At 35.3% G+C, this 26,206-nt stretch overlaps 2 protein-coding genes across 3 annotated transcripts in view; one reads left to right on the forward strand and one right to left on the reverse strand.

The window, feature by feature from the left end:
* LOC106154345 (protein MCM10 homolog) overlaps nucleotides 1-26,206 on the reverse strand; it is a 44,475-nt gene that overhangs the window by 17,346 nt on the left and 923 nt on the right. The window contains exons 2-5 of the mRNA XM_087014446.1: nucleotides 3,253-3,348; nucleotides 2,563-2,940; nucleotides 618-719; nucleotides 265-369 (exon numbers count right to left, since the gene is read on the reverse strand). Coding sequence (XP_086870572.1) covers nucleotides 265-369; nucleotides 618-719; nucleotides 2,563-2,940; nucleotides 3,253-3,259 — 592 coding nt within the window. The 5' untranslated portion in view covers nucleotides 3,260-3,348. The remainder of the gene's footprint in view (nucleotides 1-264; nucleotides 370-617; nucleotides 720-2,562; nucleotides 2,941-3,252; nucleotides 3,349-26,206) is intronic.
* On the forward strand, nucleotides 3,993-25,762 carry LOC106154323 (regulator of nonsense transcripts 2). 2 transcript variants are annotated; one of them, XM_087014445.1, is made up of 37 exons: nucleotides 3,993-4,132; nucleotides 4,637-4,863; nucleotides 5,287-5,409; nucleotides 6,328-6,458; nucleotides 6,917-7,015; nucleotides 7,309-7,666; nucleotides 8,537-8,656; nucleotides 8,867-8,911; nucleotides 9,214-9,298; nucleotides 9,796-9,872; nucleotides 10,074-10,154; nucleotides 10,702-10,851; nucleotides 11,287-11,504; nucleotides 12,269-12,443; nucleotides 12,702-12,794; nucleotides 13,047-13,086; nucleotides 13,303-13,364; nucleotides 13,732-13,824; nucleotides 14,148-14,214; nucleotides 14,455-14,589; nucleotides 14,831-14,928; nucleotides 15,168-15,253; nucleotides 15,613-15,779; nucleotides 16,203-16,258; nucleotides 16,564-16,680; nucleotides 17,031-17,258; nucleotides 17,525-17,626; nucleotides 17,987-18,046; nucleotides 18,380-18,518; nucleotides 18,944-19,083; nucleotides 19,490-19,673; nucleotides 20,026-20,118; nucleotides 20,730-21,028; nucleotides 21,471-21,635; nucleotides 22,133-22,274; nucleotides 22,655-22,803; nucleotides 23,916-25,762. In XM_087014445.1, the coding sequence occupies exons 2-36, from the start codon at nucleotides 4,657-4,659 to the stop codon at nucleotides 22,771-22,773; spliced, it is 4,554 nt and encodes a 1,517-aa protein (XP_086870571.1). In that variant the 5' UTR covers nucleotides 3,993-4,132; nucleotides 4,637-4,656; the 3' UTR covers nucleotides 22,774-22,803; nucleotides 23,916-25,762. The 2 variants fall into 2 exon arrangements, with proteins under 2 accessions (XP_086870571.1, XP_086870570.1); XM_087014444.1 differs by having other exon boundaries at nucleotides 22,655-22,769.

Consider the following 26,206-nt stretch of genomic DNA (forward strand, 5'->3'; position numbering starts at 1 on the left):
TTTTCAAAAGATTAAAAAAATAATGAATCAAACCAAATGTTATCATATAAAAATAGATAAAACTTTGTTTTATAATAAAATTAAATATAACTCTTATGTAACTCAAGAAACACTCAACAAAAATTCCAACCAAACAGCTTTTCAAGAGATGTATGTGCTCTATCTTGTATGATTAGTCACTCTGATATAATACCTTATAAGTCCATAGTGATCAGACGTATACATTACAATATTCAGTACAGACATAAACCTGGCGCTTTTCACCTTTCATTTTTTCTGATATCTGTACCGATTCTGGAGTAGCCTGTGAGTGGTTTTTAAGTTGTTCTTCCATAAGTCTCATCTTTTCTTTCATTCTTGCTAGCTCAGCTAAAAGTGCAATTTTTTCTAAGTTTGTATCGCAAAGTGAAATTTTGACTATAAGGTACTTCTAACAAAGACATTTTGAGAACTTTGTAAAAAAATCTTGAGAGGAGAAACAAATCAGAATTTAAATGAGCAAAAAATCAATTTTATATGGCATTGCACGACAAATTTAAAACCTATTTGATAATTGGATGTGTAGAATAATTGATAATTCAATTAAAATGTGACTGTATAACTCTGAAATGCCATACCTGCAAGATCTTCTTTGTCTGAAATGTCAGTCTTTTTCTCTTTCTCCTCCTGGTTGTTTAAAGGTTTGGACATGAACTCTTTATTTGTATCTCTCTGAGTAACTAAAAAAATCATTAAAACACTATCAACCAAAACAACATCTCCTTACCATAAAATGATGATAGCTAAGACAGTTGTATTATTCGACAAGTATTCAATAAGAAGTGATGCATCAATTTGTTTTCAAAACAAATCTCTCTTATTTCTAACGGTCTACATTATGATAATAATAAAAAAAAAATGTTGTAATTTGTGAGGAAAATCACTGATCCAAGAATAGGTATACACACGAGCACAGAAAGCTGATCAATATCAACTCAGAAAGGGGTGTTGCATAGGAAGTGGATGGTGCATTTTTCTCTTAAATTACTCTTGGCTATCATGCAAATGCATGAGCATATACACCCATGTGCACACACCTGCTCTCTTTAGTACACATATACAATATACACTCATATACATATACACTCATGCATGTGAAAACCAGCACTCCAGCATTGTCAGGCATGTGAAACTTATCAAATACATATCCAGTGTTTCCCCTGGCCTTTAAGCTCTGCGAGGTGGTAGGCAGTCCGCGATCCCAGCAATACTAGGGGGGTCCGGGGGCATACCCCCCCGGAAAAATGTTTTAAATCGAGGTGCAATTTGGTGCATTTTAGGGTATTTAGAACTGATTTTTTTTACATTTTATGTGGCACTGAATTGTCTTGTTTTAGATGTTTTGAGGAGTAAATTCAGTAATGACATAACAAAGGTTTGGACAAAATTTATTTTCCAGTCTGTGCATTCACTCAGTTTAGTCCTTTTCAGTTTATAGAACATACTCTTTCAAAAAAAAAAAAAAAAGGTTAATACTTTCAAAAAAAAAAAAAAAAAAACGAGAAAAAGGGCTTACTACATTGAATTATTTTTAAATTGACCAAAAAGTTGATAAAATATGTTGTTTTTACCGTTTTCATATTCTTGTGAAAGTAACTGGTCAATTGACTTTGCGTGTGGGAGCGCTTCATCCTAATATAAAACTGCCGCAAAAGTTCTCTCTCTTGTCGTTCAGCGCAAAGCGACTCCTGCTACTAGTTATACGTAGTTTGAGATGTAATTTATAATCAACAACTTCAAACACCGTTAAATGAATGCTTCGGAATTAAAGAGATGAAAATCACACTTATCATCAATTTTAGTTCTTCGTTTATTCATTTATATGGTTCTATTCAGTCATGGAAATTCATATTCAATGCATAGGTTTCCACGCGAAATACTGACGTGACCCAGTTTTACAACGCTACTGCTTTCACAAAACTCACCCGTAAATCAATAGAAAATCTTCTCCAAGTTTATAAAATCAACGAAGTCCACTTTATTTGCTCCTTTTTTATCAGTGAATATTCGTAAACTATAAAAACAAACAACAGGCGGTCTGAATTTCGGAACATGAAGTGATAGAGAAAGTGTATTCTTGACACGTGATTAAATGGTGTCAAGAACAGTTGCCTCGTTTTGCTCTGTTTCTTATATTTCAAATAAGGCACAGAACCGCGAAAACGAGGCACTCACAGGGAGATAGTAACTGCTGGTTATTTTTAGGCATACGCGCATGCGTCTTTCCGTTACTACTAAATCAAGTGCTCAGAAGCATGGGATTACGTATGTAAACAGAAAATGCCATATTTGCTTAGAAATAAATATAATTTTCAGTTAGCATGAGTGAAAATATACTTTGTTGTTCCATATAGTCCAGCGAGGCGGTGCTTTTGACAAATTTCAGCGAGGCGCTTGCAAATATCATCGAGGCGGGCGACTCGCTCATTTAAGTGCAGGGGAAACACTGCATATCAAACATCCTTTATATTCATATCAATTCATATTTATTATTATTATTAATACGTTATTTATATCTCTAACCTGGTTCCTCCAAGTCACTGTCATCAAGCAAAGCTTGGAGTTCTGCTTCTGTGAGATCTTGTTTGCTTTCACCGAAAATATTGTCATCATCTGTAGCATTCTGTGAAAGAACTCCCATTTCTGCCTCACTTTCCTTAGTAAATGAGTTGCCCTCAGGTTCTTTGTCCCCACCATTTGTCTTAGTTGTAAAATTGGTACTCTTGTCTCTGGTTGCATCCGTAAAATGGTCATTTTTCTCAGTTTTAGTCCTAGTGTCGTTGTTGTTTATAACAGAGGCATCAGATAGAGTAGTTTGAATGGGCTGCTCACTGGCCTCGTCTTCCAGGTCTGAATCTTCTTCTAAAAATGCTGTCAGTTCATCAAGATCACATTCATCACCTAAGATGAAGAAATTAATAAAAAAAAGGGAAAACAAGTTTATGGACCAGTAATCCAAGTTTATCACTATCTCATTTCAGTATTTTTTTACTACAGTAGTTATGAATAATACTACAATTGACAATCATAACCTTAAAAAAATATATATATCTCATAAAGAGTAAAAACCACGATGCCATCCTAAGAAAGTATATCAGAAGAGATGTCAGTATATGTACATGTATGCAGACAAAATGGGAAAGGATACTAGTACATAATAGGTACCTAAAAAAATATGCAAAATGCTCATAATAAATGGATTTTTAACATTACCTGACATTGTTATATCTTTCTCTTCCAGTATCAGATTCCAATTTGCAATAAGTTTAAAATACTTGACCTCTAAATGCGAACTGTAAAAGTATGTGCCTGCAAGAAATATAAATTGCCTTGAAGTAACAGTTGAATAAAGTCCATTATACCCAACAAACCAAATAAAGATAAACAGATGGCTAATTTTTTTCTTTTAAAAACATTGTTGGGGGCAGTGATTTAAGTCTTATGGTCCTCTGATGTGTGCTTAAACATCAATGAAGATAAAATTGTTTTGTGTGTGTTTTTAAACTTACTATGATCATTAGAGGTTATCCAGTACATGTACAGTTCCAGTGTATTAAGTACTGTACTTTCACCGGCTTACGTTCATAACTACATTCAGCACGTAAAAAAACGATCCAGCTATCATAATATATTTTTGGGTTATTATCATCTATCATATAACATTCCCCATGAAGATATAATCGTTTTGGGATCGTATTTCGGGACTTATTAATCAAAAAACGTACATTCCTCATACTCACCTAAATAGTATCTCCCGCCAAGTCAGAAGATGGCAGTCATCATAGACAATAGTTTTTGTTATGTATTCCTAACAAAATTTGACATCAATATTAATAAGTCTCTGTTATTTTTTCCTAATTAATATTATAGATTAATGAGTTGCATTTATTTAGCAAAAATTTATAAACTTTTGAATTATTTATAGTTGTCAAAATTTCGAAACTCAAATCTAATTTGGATAACGAGTCAACATGTGAAGATGCAGGAAACGCCATAATTCAGAATGTGAAACTGTACTTCAAATCATTGGCCTGTTTGGCTTAGTTGCGACCTAAACTGGTCTTTAGAATGATGCAGACTGTGTAAAGACAAGGTACCACGCATTATTTAGTACTTTATTTATTATTTTGTGTGTCTTTAGTGTGGTACACAAGGTATGTTTACAGTTGTAATTTCTCTCTGCCACCGACGGCACAGTGCAAAAAATGAAAACAAAATACGTGTAGCTGGCATCAACCCATAAATAGAGTCAACAGCAATGGACAGCATTTCCAAAAGTTTAATGAATTAATATAATCAGCGTTTGAAGGACAAGAATTTTGAATTGGAATCGAAAGCATGTTTCTTTATTGGTTTGTAAATACCAGTCCAATGTTCAACACTGCGCTTGCCCTCCAGTACAGTGTATCTCTCTTTGCTTTATATCATTATAGAATAACTTAACAACAACCAAATGCCACAATGTCAATGAGACATCTTTTACTATAATCTGAATGTTTCTTTTCAGTCCAATATTTGAATTACAATAATTAATCTGTGCACAGAAAGTTGACCAGTGGAAAAAGCCACAACTCTCAATGATATGGTCATGTTCCAGACGTTTTGATACATCTTACCATGGATGAACAGGCTGAGGTTGCTGTGGGTAAGACTGAGGTGGACAGCAGTAGCAGAAATGATTCACCAGACAAAGGGAGGACTAGCACAAACTATGGCAAACGTGAATGGACAAGAAGTGATCGCAGGGGACAAGGGTGGCAGGGAGGGGGAAATGGGGGAAAGAATGATCAGAGAAAAGAAGAAAGCAAGAAAGAAGGGCAGGATGTAAGTTGACATTTTTTATATTCCATTTGTAATTCATTTTAATCATGCATGTATTTAATAAAGAGAAAAACTGTGTACATGTATTTACGTGCTCTGTTGTTTCTTAATCGCCCAGTGTCAAATGCCAGTAAAATTGAAGGTAAGCTTGCAAAATTGTGAAAACTTTGTTAAGTTACTGGCCACTTTTTCTGCTTTGGACCATTGATTCAAGATGAGTGTCTGGTTGAGTTAAGGGCCAGTTGAATATGATTTTTTTTGAAAAATTATATCATGCTTTAAGTCTCATGTCAGAATTTTTAACCAGTGATTAACTGTACAAATCAATTCTATCTAATGATATTTTCACATTTTAAATTTTCTTATATTGCATTTAAATTGTTAACTGAGTTTATTTATTCATTAAATATTCATTTATATCTGAAGGATAAAAGTAACTCGGGTCCCAGACGCCCGGAGCCAAGATTTCCACGTAAAAAAGATGGTGATAAACCAGCCTCCAGGGTCACAAAGTCTGAGCAAAGCAGTGACAAGAAGTTGGACAGGGAGGTGAGGACCTTAAAGGATATTAATAGATTATGGCTTCGTTCACATGAAAAATCTATTTTCTAAAAATCTATTTTCTATTCGCGGTATCTTGTGATCAGGGTCTGTGCCCTGAATACCCCATGGCGTAATTACTGGCAGCGTGAGCCAGTTACTTCCAAAGCTGTAATTAATTCTCGGCTGCGCTCGGAGTGATCACAAGATACCCCGAATAGAAAATAGATTTTTAGAAAATAGATTTTTCATGTGAACGGAGTCTATATGTGGATGGCACATGTGCAAAATTATTTTTTGTAGAACATTTATTTCTGCCCATTGTAAACAGAATTTATATCTTAAGACGAAAAACTTTCATACTGTTATCTTATGGCCAACCTAGACGTAGGCCTTCATCAGACTGATGTGAGTAGATGTTCTTACGGTTTACCATAAGCTAATGTTGTGAAAGTTTTTGACTTTTGTGTGATAGTTTTCATTTTTGATCCAACTACTAAGCTAATGAACATTTCTGCTCATAATTTTTTAATTATTAATAAATTAAAGGGTATAATAACTCTTCGTTTTGGCAAAAAAAAGAATTTTCCTGGAGTAAACAACAATTTTCCCATACTTACCAATGGTTAATGAATCCATTTTTACATTCAAAGTTAGTCCCTGGTTTTTTTCTAAAAAGTTTTTTTGTTAAAATCTCTTAAGAGATTATAACAGAGTATAGCTATCAATGGAGGTCACGTGGTCTAAAGACAAGCTCAGATATCAGAATAATAGCTTTAACTGCCGTTTTTGTGGTACAACAGAATATATTATATTTCTGTGAGTTGTTCACAATATTTTCATTGTGAAATATAGATCTTATACAAAGAGTTATTATTATCCCTTTAACTTCTGAACTTTTGTTAATTGCATAACCATTTGCTTTAGAGTCCTGCCAATGCTAATGCCAAAGGTGATGGTAGAGATGTGGGAAGAGGAAGTCCAAGTAAAAGTTACAGAGACAGCAGGCCACAGAGAGGGGGAAGAAGAGGGACTGAGACAGCGGAAAAGACTGGCAGGTAATATATTTATGATGATTATGAGGTCCTGATCATGCTGACATGTATAATTTGGTGGTATTTTTTCATGGGTCTTATCATGTATGTATGCTACTGTTTTTTTTTTTCACTTTTCATTATTTATGGGCATAAGGTAGATAGAAGTTGATCTAGAAATGCCATTTGACAAAAGGAACACCAGATTGTTGCTGAGACATTGAGTATGGAGTATAAGATGAGCTGCAACTCAGGGGCGGATTTAGGGTGTCTTCTGGGTCTTCCGGAAGACGATCAGATTTTCATGTTTACATTGACTGGTATCTAATATTTTCTGTCGGAAGACGGTCAAAAAATGGAGGATGGATTAACAAAGATAATTTGGAAGACTGTCAGAAAATATCTTTGGATCTGCCCCTGCAACTATTCATACATAATCAAATATGGTCATGTAACATCAACATTATTTTCTCACCTTCCAGTCCAGGCAGCTGTAAGCCAAGTGTCCCCTCAAACAGTGAATCCTCAATAGGTGACAGTGATGGGCAAACTGGTGCTGACTCAGTAGAACAGCTAAAGGGGTAAGGACATGTTCTCGGTGTGGGTTGGGGTGTTTAATTTTACATTTATTTTAATTGGTCGTCTTCAATGTTTGAAGGATTACAGGTTTTTCAAATTCTGGGGTTGTGTCTCAAATTCTTTACGGTACTTATACTGTGACAGCACTTGTTATAGTGAACATGTGGATATGTACAAGCAGACTTGCATACACACTCATGCATGCACATGCACACACACACACACACACACACACTCACACATGCATGTTTTGTATCCAGGCAGCTTTCATGAGATTAATTTTACTTACTTCCAGTGCTGCTGAGCTGTTAGCGCTGTTCCAGGGAGAGGGGGGACCCCCCAGGACAGAGGGCATCCAGAATGCGGCCGACCTGGAGGCTCAGTGGCAGCAAGAAGAAGAAAACAAGGCCAAGCTTGATGTAGGGCGGAAGAGGGAAGACGAGAAACGAAAAAGGGCAGAGGATGACAGAAGGAAGGAAGAGGAGAGGAGGAAAAAGAGAGAAGAAGAAAAGAAGAGAGAGGAGGAGAAAAGAAAGAAAAGGGAGGAGGAAAGGAAAAAGAAGGAAGAGGAGAGAAAGAAAAAGGAGGAAGAGTTGAAGAGAAAGAAGGAAGAGGAGAGGAAGAAGAGAGAGGAGGATAAGAAGAAGAAAGAGGTGGGTTACAGTGAAATTACAGATATGGTATATTCCATTTTATTTGTTTAAATAAGAATAGTTCCTGTATGATGAAAACTTATCCTAAAAGTCAAATGGAGAGGCTTGTCCATGCCTTTATAACTTCACATCTTGACTACGGAAACAGTCTACTGTATGGTCTTCCTACCTATCAAATTGAAAAATTGCAATCTGTCCAAAATGCTGCAGCACGACTACTGACCAAAATCCCTCTCAGATCAAACATTTCACCCATTTTATTCGAACTACATTGGCTTCCTGTAGGACAGAGAATTGTTTTTAAATTACTGTTGTTTGTTTTTAAATTCACTAGAGGTGAATGCCCCTCATATTTTAACTCGATGCTACATCCAAGTACACCCAGTCTCACCAGGTCTACCAGATCCACCTCCACTCCTTGTTTTATCAGAAATGATAATAAAAAAACAACCAAAACCTATGGCCACAGGGCATTTTCAATTTCAGCACCAATTTTATGGAATCAATTACCCTCACATATTCGGACTATTGACAGTGTTGAGGTTTTTAAAAAAGATTTAAAAACATTCTTATTTGCACAGTATTTTAATTAATATCATCTCATTTTATCAGAAAAAAAAGTTTTATTGTTCAGACCATTACTATTTTAACCAGTTTTAATTATTTTAATTTTTTTTTTTTTTTTTACCTTAGCTTTTATTATATATATATATAATAAGTTGTAATCCTAATAATTTTACCTGTAAACAGCACTGAGACGCTAGTGTAGTGCGGTTTTAAGAAATAAATATTATTATTATTATTATTATTATTATCCTGAGTAAACCAGCTAAAATTAAATTACTCAGTGAGGGTTTTGTTTTTTATTAGGAGGAGGATAAGAGAAAGGCAGAAGAGCGTAAAATTCGTGAGGAAGAAGAAAGGGTTCGAGAAGAAGAAAGAAGACGACAGGAAGAAGAGAGGAAGATAAGGGAAGAAGAAGAAAGAAAGGTATTAGTTGTAAATTTTAGTAAGCTGGACATAATGTGCAATTATTTTTGGTGTCTGCATTTTAAAACGAGAATTTGACTCTTTGATTTTGTATAAATTTAGCTAGGCAAGTGTGCTTGTCCTTGTAGTCTTTGTAGATGTTGTATTGATGCAGTGCTCAATACAATATGTACTGATATAGCATTTTTGATGTAAATCATTTTCATCCAGAAAAGGGAGGAAGAGGAAGCACAGAGGCTTATAGAAGAAGAACAGGTATAATATTTGTACAGAATTATCAAAAATGTGATGTATTTTTAGGCTTAAGAATCAATGGAAAGTTGAGGACAAGCAATCTTATGATAAGCTTTCTAATATTTAACATTGTTCTTGAACTGATGGATTAGTAAATTAATTACTAGAAAACTTGCTTCATTTTATCTAAGCACAAGTTTATGAGATGAATTTTATAGATATAACTGCACTTGAAATGTTTTATGATTGATTTTTTCAGAAGAATTATATATAGTGATAAAAATATGTTGAAAATGTATACATGTTCTATTTCTGTTTGACAGAGACTGCTTCAAGAATACTTAGAAGAATCCAGAAGAAGCTCAGAAATCAGAACATTTCTCAGGGAAAAAAACCTCAATGCAGCAGGTATAGAAGGGTTGTCCTTATCATTTTACTAAAGTGACTTTGATGTAACATGCTCTTGGGATTGATGTTTTCAGCAGCTTAACAGTGGTTGGGAAGGTTTTATAATTGAAAGTACAAATAGAATTGTAAAGACATGGAAGTGTTCTGGATTAGTCTTAACAAATAGTTTTGATGTTGTGGCCAAAGAGCATCATTTCTACAAGGCAGGGATTTCGGCCCATGGGAATCATCTAAAAAAGCCTAAAATGAAGCTGTTGGTACAACATACCTTTCTTTCATGACAGCTAAAAATCCAAATTGTTGAATGAAAATTTGCAGTAGCCATGTTAATTGAACAGTGCTGAGGTTAGAAGTACGCAAAATAGGTAAAGTTTCTGACAGTTGACAAGTTGTCTGCAAGAATGTAAAGATCAGGGTAAATAGGTTAGATTGTTTAAATTTGTTTGAGATTTGTTTGCGGCTAATAAATTTATAATCTGAACATTTTCTGTTTGCAGACAATAGACCATCCGACTCCTTTTTTACTAAACTGGATTCCAATTTAAAGAAGAATACTGCATTTGTTAAGAAGTTGGTAAGAGAAAAAGTTAGATATGATTTCTACAGCTTTGGGTTCATTTACTTTGAAACAAAAATAGGTGTCTTGCTGTTGAAAAATCATTATCACACTACGTTAATCTAGTTGAGTATACCTTTAATAGCATCAGAAATTACAACATTAAATGTGCAATTAATGTTTAAGTTATTTTGATTGTTAATTTTGATGTTGTTGCAGAGAAATATAACAGAAGCCCAGAAAGATGCTCTGAGCAAGGATTTTGAGTCCCTCAATCTCACTAAATATATTGGAGAGGCAGTAAGTTTTCGAGACAAATTTACAGCTTATTTCAGCTTGAACCATTATTTATATGTCTGTGTGACATATGAAATACCTGGTACATCATTATAATTGTAAAAACTTTGAAATGTTTGGTTTAATTAGTCATGCATTGTCATTTAGATTACATTGAAAAAATATGAGCATTTGCTTTAGCAATGACTAAAAACTTTGAAGGGTATCATACAGTTTAGATATAATATGAAGGATACATGATCGACTCTGACATGATATTTAGGGTATTATTTGGGATTTATAAATATGTAGATGCTGTTGTTTATTGCCTAGCTCAAATATATTTATTACCTCCGCCAAGGAGGTTTTGTTTTCACCCCTGTTTGTTTGTTTGTCTGTCTGTCTGTCTGTCTGACTGTTTTTAAGTAATATCACACTCCCTGTGACTGGGGGGAAATTGAACATTGCAAATGTTGCCCACATGTAAGAACATGATCATGTTTTGCTAACACCTTTGATTAATAACTACAGTTTTCTATTCTTCTTTCATCTTTCTTGTTCTCAATATTAGGCAGTGTCTGTGACAGAGGCCAAGTTGAAGATGTCTGATGTTGCCTGTGCCGTCCACCTCTGTAGTCTACTTCACCAGCGCTACGCAGACTTCTCCTCCATGTTACTGGAGAACTTTCACAAGATTCTGTTATCTAAGAAAGATGAAAAGGTCAGGGTTGGTTATGGGTTGTTATAAAATGTGGGGTTTGAAGTTAAAACTTTGGATATAAATTTTCAGTTTTGGGATATAGATAACAAATTTTTAGCTTTGGTGACTTTCAGTTTGTGATTTTTCCAAGTGTGGAATGAGCTTATTTTTTGTCTTATATTTTATTTATTTCAAACCCAAATAAGCTCACAGTAAAAGAAAAATTATTTTAAAACAGAAGGTGACAATAATGATAGTCGTATTTTATTATGATTTTTTTAATGGAAATATGTGCACTCATTTTAAAACCATTGGACCTTCTCAGTAATCATTTTCCAATTAACAAAATGCCAAAAATTTTAACAAATCATTTTTGAGTTAAAACAAAAGAAAAAAAACTAGCAAGTTCATTTCATATACAATTTTAAATTACTGGTTGTATATCTCTGTCTGTAGATCTCCAACCCCAGCAAGTACAGGGTAGACCTGAGGTTCTTTGCTGATCTGATAGCAGTGGGGGTGTTCACAGAGAAGGAGGGACTGCCCCTGTTGTCCACTCAGCTCTCTGTACTGGTCAGTACGGACAGGGAAGAGTTCAACAACCTGTCCATCCTCATCAGCTTCTGTAAGCACTGTGGTGAGGGCTACGCAGGATTGATACCCAGGAAGATAAGGTACTAGGTGTCTTTGTGCATGTGCAGTTCTGTTATGAGAATAATGGGTTTAATGCATAGACTTATACAGAGGGTGATTAACAGGGGCGGATTGAGGTGGTCTTCTAGGTCTTCTGGAAGACAGTCAGAGTTTCAAGTTTACACTGACCGATATCTAATTTGTTCGGTCAGAAGACGTTCAAAAATGGAGGATGGATCAACAAAGAATTTGGAAGACTGTCAGAAAATATCTCTGGATCTGCCCCTGATTAAGATAGTAGTTTGTGACTTAAAGACTGGATTGATCTTCTTTTGTATTTTAATTCAAATTTTGTCCCATTGCATATATTGTAGGACATCTACTCCGTGTGCTACCAACTAATTGTATATACAAGAATAAGGGGCTTAGCCATGATAACTCACCACTGTGATCAACTTGTGTATCATAGCATGTAAATGACTATGACCCCATTCCCACAGATTTTAGATCGATCTATCCCTGTGGGGAGTCTCACTAGATTACTGTCAGCTTAGCCGGCTTAAACGTCTGTCCCGCCTACTAAAAGCTGTAAGGGGGTAATTAACTGTCGTGCGTGCTCGGCTGACTACAATTTAGCGTGAACCCCCAGGGAGTTAGGTCGATCTGGATGGATCGATCTAAATCTCTGGGAGTGCACTCTAAGAGGTATTTTGTGCTGTTTAAAGTGTTGAGAACGAAGGTAAATTTAGAAAAGTATACAGTTATACAGAAATTGAAACCTATGCTGAAAATTTGTGTGTTTAAGGTTACTGGCAGAGAAATATGGCAAAGAACTTGTCTGTAATAATATTCTGCCAGTAGAGCGCCAGAAAGCCTGCAGGAACCTGCTGAAAGAGTACTACAACGCGCTGAGCAAACACCTGCTGAATGAACACAAACAGCTGAAGGACATGGAGAAAATGAACAGGAAAATACTGCAGGTGCTCTCAGCATGAGACTAACATCTTCATTAGATATTTATGATTGTTTTAGTAAGGCTTGTAAATGATACAGATTTTATAATACACTACAGATAATAATAATTTGTATTAGGATTACATCACATATAAAAGCTGTTGAAATTATAGGCTGTGTTGAGTGTGAAGAATTGATAAGGGGTACCTGTAGATATTTGTAATTATATATAAATTGTATATTTATATACAATTTATATATAAATTGTATATTTGTAATTTCAGACCAAGGGGGAGCTGAGTGGGGAAAGACAGGAGAGATACGAGGCTGCTTTGACAGCTTATCAGAAGTTGTTCACAAACACAAGTACCTACGCTGTAAGTGTTTGGAATAATTCTAGGTGGAATAATAGTAATCTTATTAATAACGGTCTTATCATAACATTTAAAAAAATCTTTAATAGACTGAATAGTTCCTTAAAATAAAGGCACATAGTGACAAGACTGTTTACGAAATGAATAAAAAAGTGTTTAATCTGAATAGTACTTGAGACAGATCAATGAGTTAGAGATTCAGCCCAAAGAAGCTACCTTCTCTTAAACTGATAGAAGAGGTTTTCAATATTTCAGGACCTTCTTGATGAAGACATGCCTGATTTGAAAGAAGAGGGTAAAGCACATTTTATCTATTGCACCATTGTAATGAGAAGTTCATATAAATTTTACACAATCTTATATTTTAAGTTTCAAAGTGAAGAGTCGACAGGCATCCCCTTTAAAATTTTTTCAGTTTTTGGTGTGTTTTTGCTGTACTGTTTAGAGTAATTATAGTGATGTTGAAGGTGAATTCATGTGATTCTGTTTCACATGCTCAAATTTTTTCCAGAACACAAAGCAGATGATGATGGTATGGGTCTGGATATTTTCAGTCCTATGAAGCCAGGAGAGGTAAATACTTCAGCTGTTAGACAATCATTTCCCTGTATGTAAAGAACATTGTCAAGAAATATAAAAGCACAAATGACTATTATATTCTTTTTAGCCGTATACTTTGGGTAAATTTTGTAAAGTTTATGAGAAAGAGGTCTTTATGGATTTCACTTAAGTCAGATTTTCTTTTCTATTACATTTTTATATCAAAGTTGGCTATAAAAATGTCTGATTTGAGGCATTTTGCAAGCACAGCCATCACTTTTTAAGTAAGTTACCTGGCTTGACTTTTAAATGCACAATTCTGTATTGGTAGCTGGTCGGTTAAATTTAGTTTATGATATTTGCTTTTATCCCCCCAAACACTTCTCTCTCACTCATCTAGTATCAGTATGAAGGAGACACAACACTGTTTGAAGATGAGGACACGAGAGCATTTTATGAGACACTGCCAGATCTGCGGGCGCTGATCCCAGGGGTAAGTTTGAACACTTGTGAGAGAGAGTGGTCATTGATACATAGTGGGCATTAGTGGAGATGAGCAGAGGATGGTACATTCAGAAGTAGTCGTGATTATTTGAGTTTTGACTTTCAGAAGTAAAGCGTTTAATTTTTCAAGATATTTTGAATGATTGGTTTGATACTGTTGTTTCATATACATGTGTGCCTTCATGTTTTCAGTAAATAGGAAAGTGTGCTTCATTTAGCTGTTTTTCAGTAATTTTGGTGTTGAAAAAAATGGCAATTTTAGTAGCAAAATCTATGTACATTCTTATATACATTGATTTTTTTTCTGTACAGATTCTGTACAAGGACAGTGAACAAGCAGCTACAGCACCAGCTGAGGAAGAGTTAGGCCTAGAAGATGGTGAGTTGTGTATGATGTGATGTGTCTGAAACCAATGTACACATTTATGTACATTTACTATTGAGTTTATTAAGTCTTTTGCGATCTGTATCTTAGCAGAAAAGATAATTCATGTTTGTCATATGTGTACCAGAACAAAAAGGGAGTGAAAATAACTTGAAGAAAACATCATTGTTAATTTCACCTTGATTTACTACCATGTATTGCTAATACAAAATATATGTTATTCTTGTTATGAAGATCTTGAAGCCCTCAACATAGAAGATGTAGAGAAAGAGCTGGAAGAGGAAGGAAAAAAACAGGAGAACAAGGATGGAAAGAAGGAAGGGGATAAAGAGGAGGAGATTGGAGTAGAGGAAATGATGGATGTGGAAGGTGGAGTGACTAAATTAATTTCTATTTACTTCATAATAAAAGTCATTTTAGCTTTGAGTTCTAGAGATTGGTCATTGAAGGGGCAGCTGGGTTTGAGCTCTTTTAAACTGGAAAAATAACAGTTGATAGGAACTAGGAAGTGAGTAATTTTGAAGCAAAATGCAATGGATATAAAAACTGAACGTATTGATTTTGAATGGAAAAAGGGATTTTTTAATAGGATTTTAATGTTAATTTTCAGATGATCATGATGAGGTTGATGCTGGGACCAAAAAGCTGATTTTGGATGGTTTTCTACAGAGTTTGCCGACATTAGTGAACAGAGATCTCATAGACAAGGTATGTTTATGTTTTGTTTGAAATTTGCCATAATAATCTTTTGAATAATTATAAGTATTCAATTTTCTCTTACTGTTGCGGGATCTTGACATGTAGTTTTTATCATAGTGTACAAAATATGTATTATTTTTGTTTATAGAGTGACTGAGGCGGTAACTCAATAAATATAAAGACTTAAAGGAATAAGAACTACTGTATAAGTATTACTGATATGATGTGCTTAATTTTTTTTCCATCAGAGTGCAATGGACTTCTGCATGAATCTAAATACCAAAAACAACAGAAAGAAGCTAGTCAGAGCCTTGTTTACAGTGCAGAGAACAAGGTAGGTGTCATCTGCCCATTTCCTGACAGTGTGAACTGCCAATTGAATTGACTTAAAACACCAAACTTACAGACAGCATAAAAGAAAATTTAATTTTCTTCCCATAAAAACAGTTCATATTCCATTATAATAGTCCGCAGCAGCATAGTTGTAAATGTTAATTTTAATGGAAAAGGTGAATGGCACAAGATTTAGTGTCAGATTTAGGTATGATGTACCTAAATAGTTCGCAAGTATTTAAACATGCACATTATACCTGAGTTTGCATATCAATGAAAAGATGAGAAAATGTGAGATATTTACAAAAGCAGGGATGCCAGTCTTCAATAATATCAGTGATGTTATTTTTATTCACACAGGTATGATCTCTTGCCATTCTATTCCCGTCTGGTGGCAGTGCTGCATCCCTGTATGCCAGATGTTGCCACTGATTTGGCTACCTTCCTGAAGGGAGATTTCAAGTGGCATGTCAGGAAAAAGGATCAAATCAACATTGAGTCCAAGCTGAAGACTATTAGGTTTATTGGTAGGTAATAACAGCAGTACTAGCAAATTATTGTTATTATACAGATAAGCTTTGTAGCATATATATATATATATATATTACAGAAGAACATTAACTGGATATTTCACTGCATATGATGAGTAGATCCATTGGCAGGATATCCAGATGCTCAATCACTTCTGGTTGATATGAAAAAAAAAACATTTTTTTAACTAAATAATTCTTTAGTGAAATTGCATTTGGTGGACTATTTTGAAGTAGAAATGTTCAGCACAGAATGTGTTAGGATGCAGTAGTTCTCTGCATTTCAGGACAGTAAAGAACACATTTGATCAGGCAGTTAAATGGAGAAAATTAAAAATTGAGGTTGTCAAAAAGACATGGTTTAGATAAAATTTATAGACTCTTTTTACTGATACATAAACTTTTTAAATGAAATTTCAGGGGAGTTGGTGAAATTCAAAATGTTTTCCAAGGCAGAGGCACTTCACTGTTTGAAGGTGGGGTGGTTTTTCTATCAGCTAACTTTTATATGGAAAAATAGATTTGTTATAAAATTTTGGGATTTTTTTTGTCTCCAGAAATCCCAGGAAAGAGAAATGGTATGAAAAATAGCATAGAATTCAGAGAAAATAAATACAATAAAATTAGAAATAAAGATAAAAAGTGGAGAGTACAAAATGACACTCTACTTGAACACTCTTAGATCTCTTCCAATTGAAACTAAGTAGCAGCAAGGTGTGCCCAGTGAAATATTTTTAAAAAAGGTTGTGCCCAAGATAACTTATCATCCCCACTGTTTCAGATGCTGCTGTTTGACTTCAGCCATCATAATATAGAGATGGCCTGTGCCTTACTGGACACATGTGGACGCTACTTATACAGGTCTCCAGACTCTCACCACAGGACCAAAGTCTACCTTGTAAGGGATTGTCTGGAGACTTAGATACTCTGATCTGAAAACATGTTGAATGAATTATTTATTTATTTATTTATTTATTTATTTATTTAACTTGGTGGATGATACTATTTGTTCTTCTTTGTTACCTTTGGAAGGTTTTATTTTTATTGTCATTTTATGTGAAATTTTGGACTGTCAGAAGCAAAAAAATTAGTAAATGGGTCAGCATGGATCTTTGTACAAAATAAGTAATGGATTATTTTATTGAAATAAAATAAAAACAAAGTTTTCATAGGTCTGTTTTTGAAAGATAAAGAAAATTAAGATATAACAGACCCTCGGTATAATTCGCAATGTAATATGTGATGCAGGATGTGATGATGAGGAAGAAGACAGCCCTGACCATGGATAGCAGGTACACCACCATGATAGAGAATGCCTACTACTATAGCAATCCTCCAGATCTGCCCCAGATGGTGCGTGCAGAGAGGCCGGCCTGGCAGGAGTACATTAGGAAGCTGTTGTACAAGGACCTGTCTAAGACCACCACAGAGAAAGTGTTGAGGCAGGCCAGGAAGCTGAATTGGGATGACCCTGAGGTAAAGGATGGAGAGAGAGAGAGAGTGTAAAGGGGGGAGAGGCTGAAGTGGGATGACCCTGAAGTAGAGCAAGGAGGGGTGTGAAGAGGTTAACAGTACAATTTATGTACTTTGCATGTATTGGAGTCTACAGCAAAATTGTCATGTTGACAGTTAAGTAGAAATTATTGGAAAATGTGCTTGCATAACAATTTAGCCAGTGTAGACGCATAACCAGTCAATATGAATAATGAAATAATGCAGTAATGTGATATGATATTTTCCAGGTGTCCTCCTACATGACCAAATGTATCATCCATGTGTGGAACATGCGCTATAACAACATCCACTGTGCAGCTAACCTGCTAGCAGGACTGGCTCCCTACCATGTAAGCTGGACTGAAATAGATAGATATTTTCTAGAGAGATTTATGATTTGTCATATTGCCATTGGATAAATTGTACTTTTATAACATTACTATGTATGAAATGAGTATAGGCAAGATGGAGATATAGTTCAGTCAAATTCTGTTTAAAAAAAAAAGGAAAATTGAAATACAGTTCATCAGAATCCTGTTTAGTAAAACTTGAGTTACTATGTAGTTTCTTCAAAACAACAGCAACACTTGGGTTAAAGGTATTCCTTTTCTAATATGACTTTGTCTGTCATGAAAATTTCTTCAGTGAATGAGGCTTCATTGAATATACTACGATGATCATATAATGAAAGTCTCTACTGGATATTTCAGGAGGAGGTAGCAATCCATGTAGTGGATGGTGTGTTAGAAGACATCAGGATTGGCATGGAGGTGAGCATTTCCACGTGACCCTGGTTTGTTTTACGCTCATGATGCAGATAGATTAAAATGTGTCACATTGGTAATTGGTTTTAATCATGATTAGCTGACAGAGGAAGATTTCTTTTGAAATACTGATGCTGGAGATGAAGAGAAGAGAAGAGTAGAGTTGTGTTGAATCGAGCCGAATCGAAAGGGAGAATGACTAAATAGAAATATAAATGAAGATATTAATAGGCTGGCATTTAAATAACAAATAAGTAAAAACATGAATGAATTGACAAATGAACTAATTATATGTATTAATATAGAAGTATTATAGTAATAACACCTGTCCCTTCCTAGATCAATCACCCTAAGTTCAACCAGCGTCGTGTTAGTATGGTGAAGTTCCTGGGAGAGCTGTACAACTACCGCATGGTGGAGTCTGCTGTCATCTTTAAAACTCTCTACACCTTCATCACTTTTGCTGTCTTGCTTGAGGGTGAGTTAGAGCAGGGTGTGAAAGTCTCACCTCAGGAACACTTAAGAACATGTTGTCATTGTTGGCATAAGATTGTGTGAAGTAGGTAGAATTAGATGATATTTCATGAAAAGAATGTTTTATTGTTGGCATGAAATCAGGCAAAGTAGATAAACTAAGATGCTATTTCTCAAAAGATTTCCCATTGTTTAGAGTTAACTTGTTAACAGATTTATTTGTTGTATTGTGTTGAGTAAGTTTTCACAAAAATTAGTCTCATATTAACAAACTCGATGTTTGATAATTTTTGTGTGCAACTTTGATTTGAATAGTGATGTCAACCAATCACCAAGCAACACCTGATAACTATCCTGGCATCACATTATTCTCAACAGTATCTTGTAAGATGTTACTCAATACTCGTACCTTTGGTCATCTATTTACAGCTAATGCCCCAAACATCCTTGACCAGCCAGAGCATCTGTTCCGTGTTCGCTTGGTCTGTGTGCTGTTGGACGTATGTGGTCAGTACTTTGACCGAGGGTCAAGCAAGAAAAAGATGGACTGCTTCCTGGTTTACTTCCAGGTCAGTATTCAGTGTGGCATCTACTGCCAGACTTACTGTTTGTTGGTTTTGTTGAAAGTGTGGTGCACATTTTAACCCAATGTTAAGTTGCTTGTAATTAAGGGTAAAAAGTGAGTACATTTTTTATACACACTGGCACGCATGCAGGCATTCTCGCGCGCTCACACACACCACACCACACCACAATTCTTACATGCATAAAAAAGCTGATTTAATAGTATTTATGGGCACAAGCTTATTAACACTCCTTCCCCTCACACTTACATGCATAGAAAGGCTGAATTCTGTACCAATTTTGGACTCAATCATATACACACATACTTTCATACACATACACACATGCATATATTTATACATATACACTATTCTTATATGCCAAGCTCAATTCTTCCTATGTATCTTGCAGAGGTACTACTGGTTTAAGCGCCAGGCCAGCATCTGGACAGAGGAGCGTCCATTCCCCATGGACATAGAGTACCTGTACAGAGACACCTTGGAGAGCCTGAGACCCAAACTACAGCTGTGTACCAGCTTTGAGGAGGCACAGAAGGCAGTGGATGAATTGGAGAAAGAGATCAGGGAGAAACTGGGTGAGTGAATGGTGGAAGATATGTTTGCTTTTGTATAGGAAATGCAATGTGTGTTTCAGAATCTCCAAAGTTGAATATTTACGCATCAGATTTGCCTATAATATATAGATACAAACAACTTATTATCAATGCTTAATTGTGCATTGATGATGCCAAAGCTTCTTAAATATATTTAATGAATGTTTAGTTTGTGACAGCTCAAGCACACAGCTGGCATCATTTCATGAAAAAATGAAAAATAACTTGCGGAACAGACATGAAGATGGAGACAAATTTGATAAAACCACATGATTCTTCACACTTCATTACTTTAAGATAACCAGTCAAGTTCAACTTTACTCCTTCATTTCAGCATCCATATTGCCCATACAAGATACTGATGAGCAGACAGAAAGTGAGACTGAAGACAGAGTCCTGCACTCTATTAAAGAGGCTGATGAATCTGGTACGAATAAGCACACTCAGTTTTTAAGTAAATATACTGTAAATGCAATCATATACTGCTTTGCAGGGGCGGATTCAGGGCGTCTTCTGGGTCTTCCGGAAGACGGTCAGACTTTCAAGTTTACATTCACGGGTATCTAATTTTTTCTGTCGGAAGACGGTCAAAAATGAAGAATGGAGCAACAAAGATAATTTGGAAGACTGTCAGAAAATATCTCTGAATCCGCTCCTGCTTTGAATAGTTATTTCTGATACAATAATACACCAAATAAGGAATTTCTTCAGTTTTAACCACTCTGTGATTGAGATATTTTCTTTGATCAACAGGTTAAATCAGCTATTGTTCTCCAAAATTTCACCTAGTGTCTCACTATACTAACATGATAATTATATCAATATGAATAGCAAAAAAATATTTCATGTTGATATCGGTATTGATCTATCAATGTCAAAGAAACATTTACATCAGAAATGATATTAATATATCAAAGAAATGTTCAATATTGCTATAAATATTGTCATATCAAAGAAATATTCAATATTGTTATCAGTATTGATAGATCAATATTGATATGAAATAAAACCCCATATATTCTCCATTGCTGTCCCCAGTTGAGGAGCTAAGCCTGAGTCTGTCCCAGGCCAGGCTTGGAGAGGACTACAGCAGTACTGCTGAGAGTGAAGAGGACAGGACACCCGCTGGCCACATCAGCCAGAGTCAGGAGGAGAGTGAGGGGGAGACGGGAGAAGCGGGAGAGACGGGAGAGGAGGAGATCATGGAGTCTGCTGGGGAGATGGACCAAGAGGATGAGGTCCACTTCATCAGGACGGGGGAGGACAAAACTGTCAAGTGCCAGGAGGACGATGACTTCATGACTGAGCTGGACAAGATGATTGCTGATACTGTACAGGTAGTGGTCATTAGAATTAACATGGGTCACATGGGGTCTGGGGTGGTCGGAAGATGGTGGTCGATGGTGAAGATAGCTGATACTGTATCTGTAGTGGTAAAGAATGAGCTCTAGTCAGTTGGATTTTTGGGCAGGCAGAAGATGAAGGTGCTCAGTGGCAGTGGTGTTGGTGAGGAATGGTGTGTATTTCGATATGATATAGTCAACTGTTTGTTTAGGGGGTGGCGGGAAGGGGGAAAAGACTGGTCACCTGCAGTCAGTCTGTATGTGAAGGGATGAAAAATTCTAAACCTGAATAAAGAGCATGTAAAGAGCAGGATGAGTAAATGCTTCTACATAAAAGGTTATCAGATTGCTCTTTCAAATTACACGGTTTATACAGCCTATGAATTGGGATAGATTGAATTAGATATATACTTAAACAGTTAAAACTTGGCTCCAGGCTAGATCCAAGGAATCTGTGAAGGTGCCCACCCTGGACATAGCTGTCCCCATGCACCTGAAGGGTCAGACACGAGGCAAGTGGGGGCCTGGGGTCTCCACCATGGATGAGTCTTCTGGGACCATCAACTTTACACTCATGACCAAGAAAGGCAATAAACAACAGGTGAGAGATGATGAAGTTTCTGTATTTAATTTGCCATGGCACTTGATTTGCTATTGTAAGTACTGATGGAATTTTATTTATGCCCAAAAATATTTCAATTTAGAGGCTTTCTGTAGAAAATGTTGTTGTTATTGAATTGTAGTTGTTTATTTATTTTCTGCTGCCATTCATACTCTGTGAAGCATTTTAGTAAATAATGAACTTGTTATTTATTTCTTGTGAAAGGTACAGTGATAAAGATGGTGCAGGCAATGGGAAGAATTTTGTTGGTGTTTAATTATAGGTCATATTTAATGAATGCACGGTACTGCAAATTGTGATCCTTTGTCATTCCCGAAGAAACATCTTTGATATAAATATAGGGATGAAAATATCCAATTTTTTTTTTTTTTTAAAGGTTGGGATGTTTCCTTTTTTCAGCATTGGTTCATTTTTTTTAAATATTGAAAGTTAGTTTTATATTGATAAATAAAACACTTACATTTTGACTCTTCTAGTTTGCCTCCTTGCATGTGCCAATATCGGCAGAACTGGCAGCAAAGTTCAAGGAGAGAGAGCAGGCTGAGAGAGCAGAGAAAGAGAAGCTGAAACAGATGACCTTAGATATACAGGAAAGACAGGAAGACGAGGAGTATCAAGGTAAAGGAGAAAAAGATGCCATAACTTATACAAGATGTGACTGGGTGAAGTTCAAATTTTGTAGGATGTTTGTTTGAATTATAGAACAAAATGGGTTATAATTACCAGTTTACCAGAGACTTTTTTCACTTTTATTGCTATGTTCTGAGTTGTTACAACAGAATTGTGATGCTCTCTGTTGGATTGCTATTTTGTTTGTTGCTTTGATCAGTATTAGTGACTCCTTTCATATTGTTATTATAAAATAGTTATTTTTTTGGTTGTAATACCAGAAAAGTGAAAGATACAGATAGTGCAAAAGCAGATATGTATTCTTAAAATGCCGTAATACTTTTAATCTAACAATGAAAATCATACAGAAAGCATTTCTTTTATTACAGAAATGATGGTGAACATGAATCGTACAGTCATGCCACCAAACACGAACCGTGAGCGCCGTGTGAGGTACCAGCACCCCAAGGGCGCCCCTGATGCAGACCTGATCTTTGGTACCAAGTAAGCCCCAAGGCAACCTGCCAATTATAGCAGTGTAAGAATGCTTGCATGAGTTTATGCACTTTTTATTGTTTGCCTGTTGTTGTTGTATTTATTATTATTATTATTATTATTATTATTATTATTATTTATGATTAATTTATATATATATATTATATAGACAGCATTCAACAGTGTTGAAATTTTGCATGCTTATAACTATTATTTATTGCAATGTTTATTATTTTTATTCTGTGGCTCTAAAATTTCTTACGCCCTAACTTGGCCAAAGAAAAGTTAATATTCAGTGTATACGGCAAACAAAAAAAAAAAAAAAACCTGGACAAATAGGTCATTCATAGTAATCACAAGTGTTAATTGTTAGTGGTTCATTTGCACTATTGGTATGGCAGCCATACCCTGAGGTTCAGGTCCCCAGGGTACCAGCTTCTTCATTTTCACATCACCATATGTGCCTGATAGAATTTTACCTTCAGCAGGGTGTTTGATTTCAGTTTTACTTTGTTGAGCACAAATGCCCCTTTTGGTCATCTGGTTCTTTTATCAATGAAAATGTTGTGTAACAGTTAAAAGACATGTGATTGGTGTAGTAAACTTCACTTAAACATAGTGAAGTTCAGATTTATGGAGATTTAAAAATGCAGAAGCTTAGTCTGTGCTGAAACTTTGGCTTTATTTTTGTTAGTACATCACAATTATTCATATATTGGTATGTGGCTTTAGTATTCAGTATTAGTGGGTATATAGAGGTATGTCTGCTTGTAACATGGATATATTGTGTTGGTGGAAGAATGAGGCGAAATTTGTAGAAGAGATGTAAATTAGAACTGGAAGACTGACATTTTTTAAATATGCACTCAAATTAAAATACTGATATAATTGTAATTGTCTTTAATTTTTTTGAAATGAAAATTGTTATTTAAGAAACAAATAAAGAGACACATTACAAATATAATATCCTGGGCACTATGTGCAACATAGATACATTCATAGGCTCTTATCTGTAAAGAAAGATTGGATAATTTCATGAAACATTTGGATATATAAAAAAAAGGGTAATTTTCTGCAGATCATAAGTTGTGTCATATCTGATTCAGTAAATATATGAAAAAAAAAAATCATTGTCTTAAATTGTTCCTGTTTCAGGAAGCGCTGATTTGCCAGGAGCTGTGTTGTCTGCGGTAGACAGTTGCTATGGAGAGACATGCCCACATTACACACTGTGCTGGGAAAACTGTCGTTGAGGTCAGCCATATTGAACAGGGACAGTTCTATCTTTCACTGGAAATCGGAAAGTCTGACAACATTGCATAGGACAGAGGATGCATACAAGTAGCATTAAGGACCAGTTGGAAAAATAACATCTTTGGAAGTGAAAAACAAGGGACTGCATTGTTTTTTTAAGGTTATAAAAAGAGTTAGTTTTGTTATTATTTAATTCTTGAAGAAAACATCATTGATTTGTGGAACAGACAATTTTTAGTACAGTTTCCAGAACCTGGTTATTTTCTCAGAGATTTTTGGATAAAGTCCTTTTATTTATTTATTTATTTATTTATTTATTTATTTATTTATTTATGGTAATGATAAAATTAGAATTTGCATCAAAATGCATATGCTGAGCTGAAATCTTAAGATAAAAGAATTAATAATTGTAATTGCGGTAGATGAGCAGTTTGAATGCACTTAAGTCGGCAGCATTAATTGCATTTGGTGATCTCTGGTGACTTGATGGGCTTTGGCCATTGCATTTAAAATGAAACATCAGCAAATTGACCAAGCCTTAGAAGGAAGCTCATAAACTAAATGTAGACAAGAGGAGAAAGTGTTTGAAAAGATTTTTTTTTTAATTAAGAACATGCGACAAACTGCATGGGGGCTGGTGTCCCCCCCACATCCCCCTCCAGTTTTGGCCTTGGAACCATGAATTGACTTATGAAAAAGACACTTTTATTTGGAATTTAATATTATGGCAGCTTTTTTTCATCAGGGGCAAAGCTTTGTTTACTATTTGTTGTTTACATTAATGTCAGTCTATTTTCATACTAGTAAAGAACATGTTTTCTGTTGTTTTTTACATGGTGTCACATGTTTAGAAGTACACTTTATAGATAACACTTCAACTGAAAACTAGAAAAAAAAGAAAGATTTTTTTGATTCTTAAAATGATTGTAAAATTGTAATCTATGGCTCCTGTTAGTTATGTTATTTAGCAGACTAGCATCTCCTTCTCACTCACATTTCAGTGGTAGAATAATTTTGTCTTTGAGCCTTAGTTAAAAAATGCCTAGCTGCTTTGGTATTTTATTGCTGTTTTGTTGCTTTTATTTTTTAATTCTTTTCAGCTAGTTGAATGTCATTTTGCTTTGTTGGGTTCGTATCACGAAGCCGAAGCTTATCATTATATCATATAATGACGACCTACAGTTGAATACATGACATTTGCTTTAGTGCCAAATGAAAGATGTGAAAAAGAGAAAATAAGGAAAAGACTTTCAAAAGGTCTGTCCTTTTCCCTGTCAATGAACTGTGGTGTGCTTTTCTGTCACCAAGTTGATTATAGACTGGAGATAAGTACGATTTTTAAATGGCACTTCTTCAGTTGAAATATGCGCATTTTGGGTGTTAAAGTGGTAGAAGATCTTATGAAGATTGAATTAAAATTAGTAGTTAGCATCACTGTGCACAATGAAATCTAATGCTAAAATGGATTTAAAAATGAATAGATATATGGGATGTAAGTGTAGAATCTAGAAACCTCTCATTTTAGGTCGGACGCCTGTACGTGTTAAGGCATGAAAACGGTAACCTTGTGTTTTCTTCGATTATCTTCTTTTTCATGGAATTAGGCGTCTTGTGAAAGATGGTCAGTAGGCTTGGATGAAGCCTTGTTGTATTGATGGGTTTTATTTGTGACGTTCGTGACATTTTAAAAAACCTGCGCTCTTCATCTTCTGAAGCAATAAAACGTATTTGAACTACATGTGACTACAGACCGACTTGTGTTATATGTGATAATATACGGAAACTGACAAGTCATCTTAACCGCTTTGTCTAGGTCAAATATCAATATAACTTATCGTCGATATCTTTAAATTAAATTTATTTTCAAAGGGGCGCGTACTTACGTTAAGTGTATGGCGTCATCAGCTGTCCAAAGATCTTAACTCGATTTGTGTCATATTTCGGCCATATTTAACAGGGTCCACGCGCATAAATGGTTAGGAAATCGGCGAATAAATAGATATCAGTGGACGTTGACCGTAAGCTTTTTTATACTCTTAGCTGGAAGTTACAGGGGTGTCATGTAAGAAAACAAGATCACTCACCTGGCACTCGGACAAGTCTGCATTTTTAACGTTTCATTTTGCTCATTTAATATTCAAATTGAATTAAAATTGAGCACATTTTATTAACGCGAGATTCAGTTTAGTAAC

The sequence above is a fragment of the Lingula anatina genome, chromosome 6 (genome assembly GCF_051362555.1).
Source record: "Lingula anatina isolate TDL-2025a chromosome 6, LinAna3.0, whole genome shotgun sequence".
Classification (NCBI taxonomy): domain Eukaryota; kingdom Metazoa; phylum Brachiopoda; class Lingulata; order Lingulida; family Lingulidae; genus Lingula; species Lingula anatina.

Bases quoted from the DNA above. Each gene is read 5' to 3' on its own strand.
- LOC106154323 (XM_087014444.1), top strand. From the start codon at position 4,657: ATGGATGAACAGGCTGAGGTTGCTGTGGGTAAGACTGAGGTGGACAGC. The intron at 9,299-9,795 runs GTATAGAAGGGT...TTCTGTTTGCAG, and splicing joins AAAAAACCTCAATGCAGCAG to ACAATAGACCATCCGACTCC. The intron at 17,259-17,524 runs GTAAAGGATGGA...GATATTTTCCAG, and splicing joins TGAATTGGGATGACCCTGAG to GTGTCCTCCTACATGACCAA.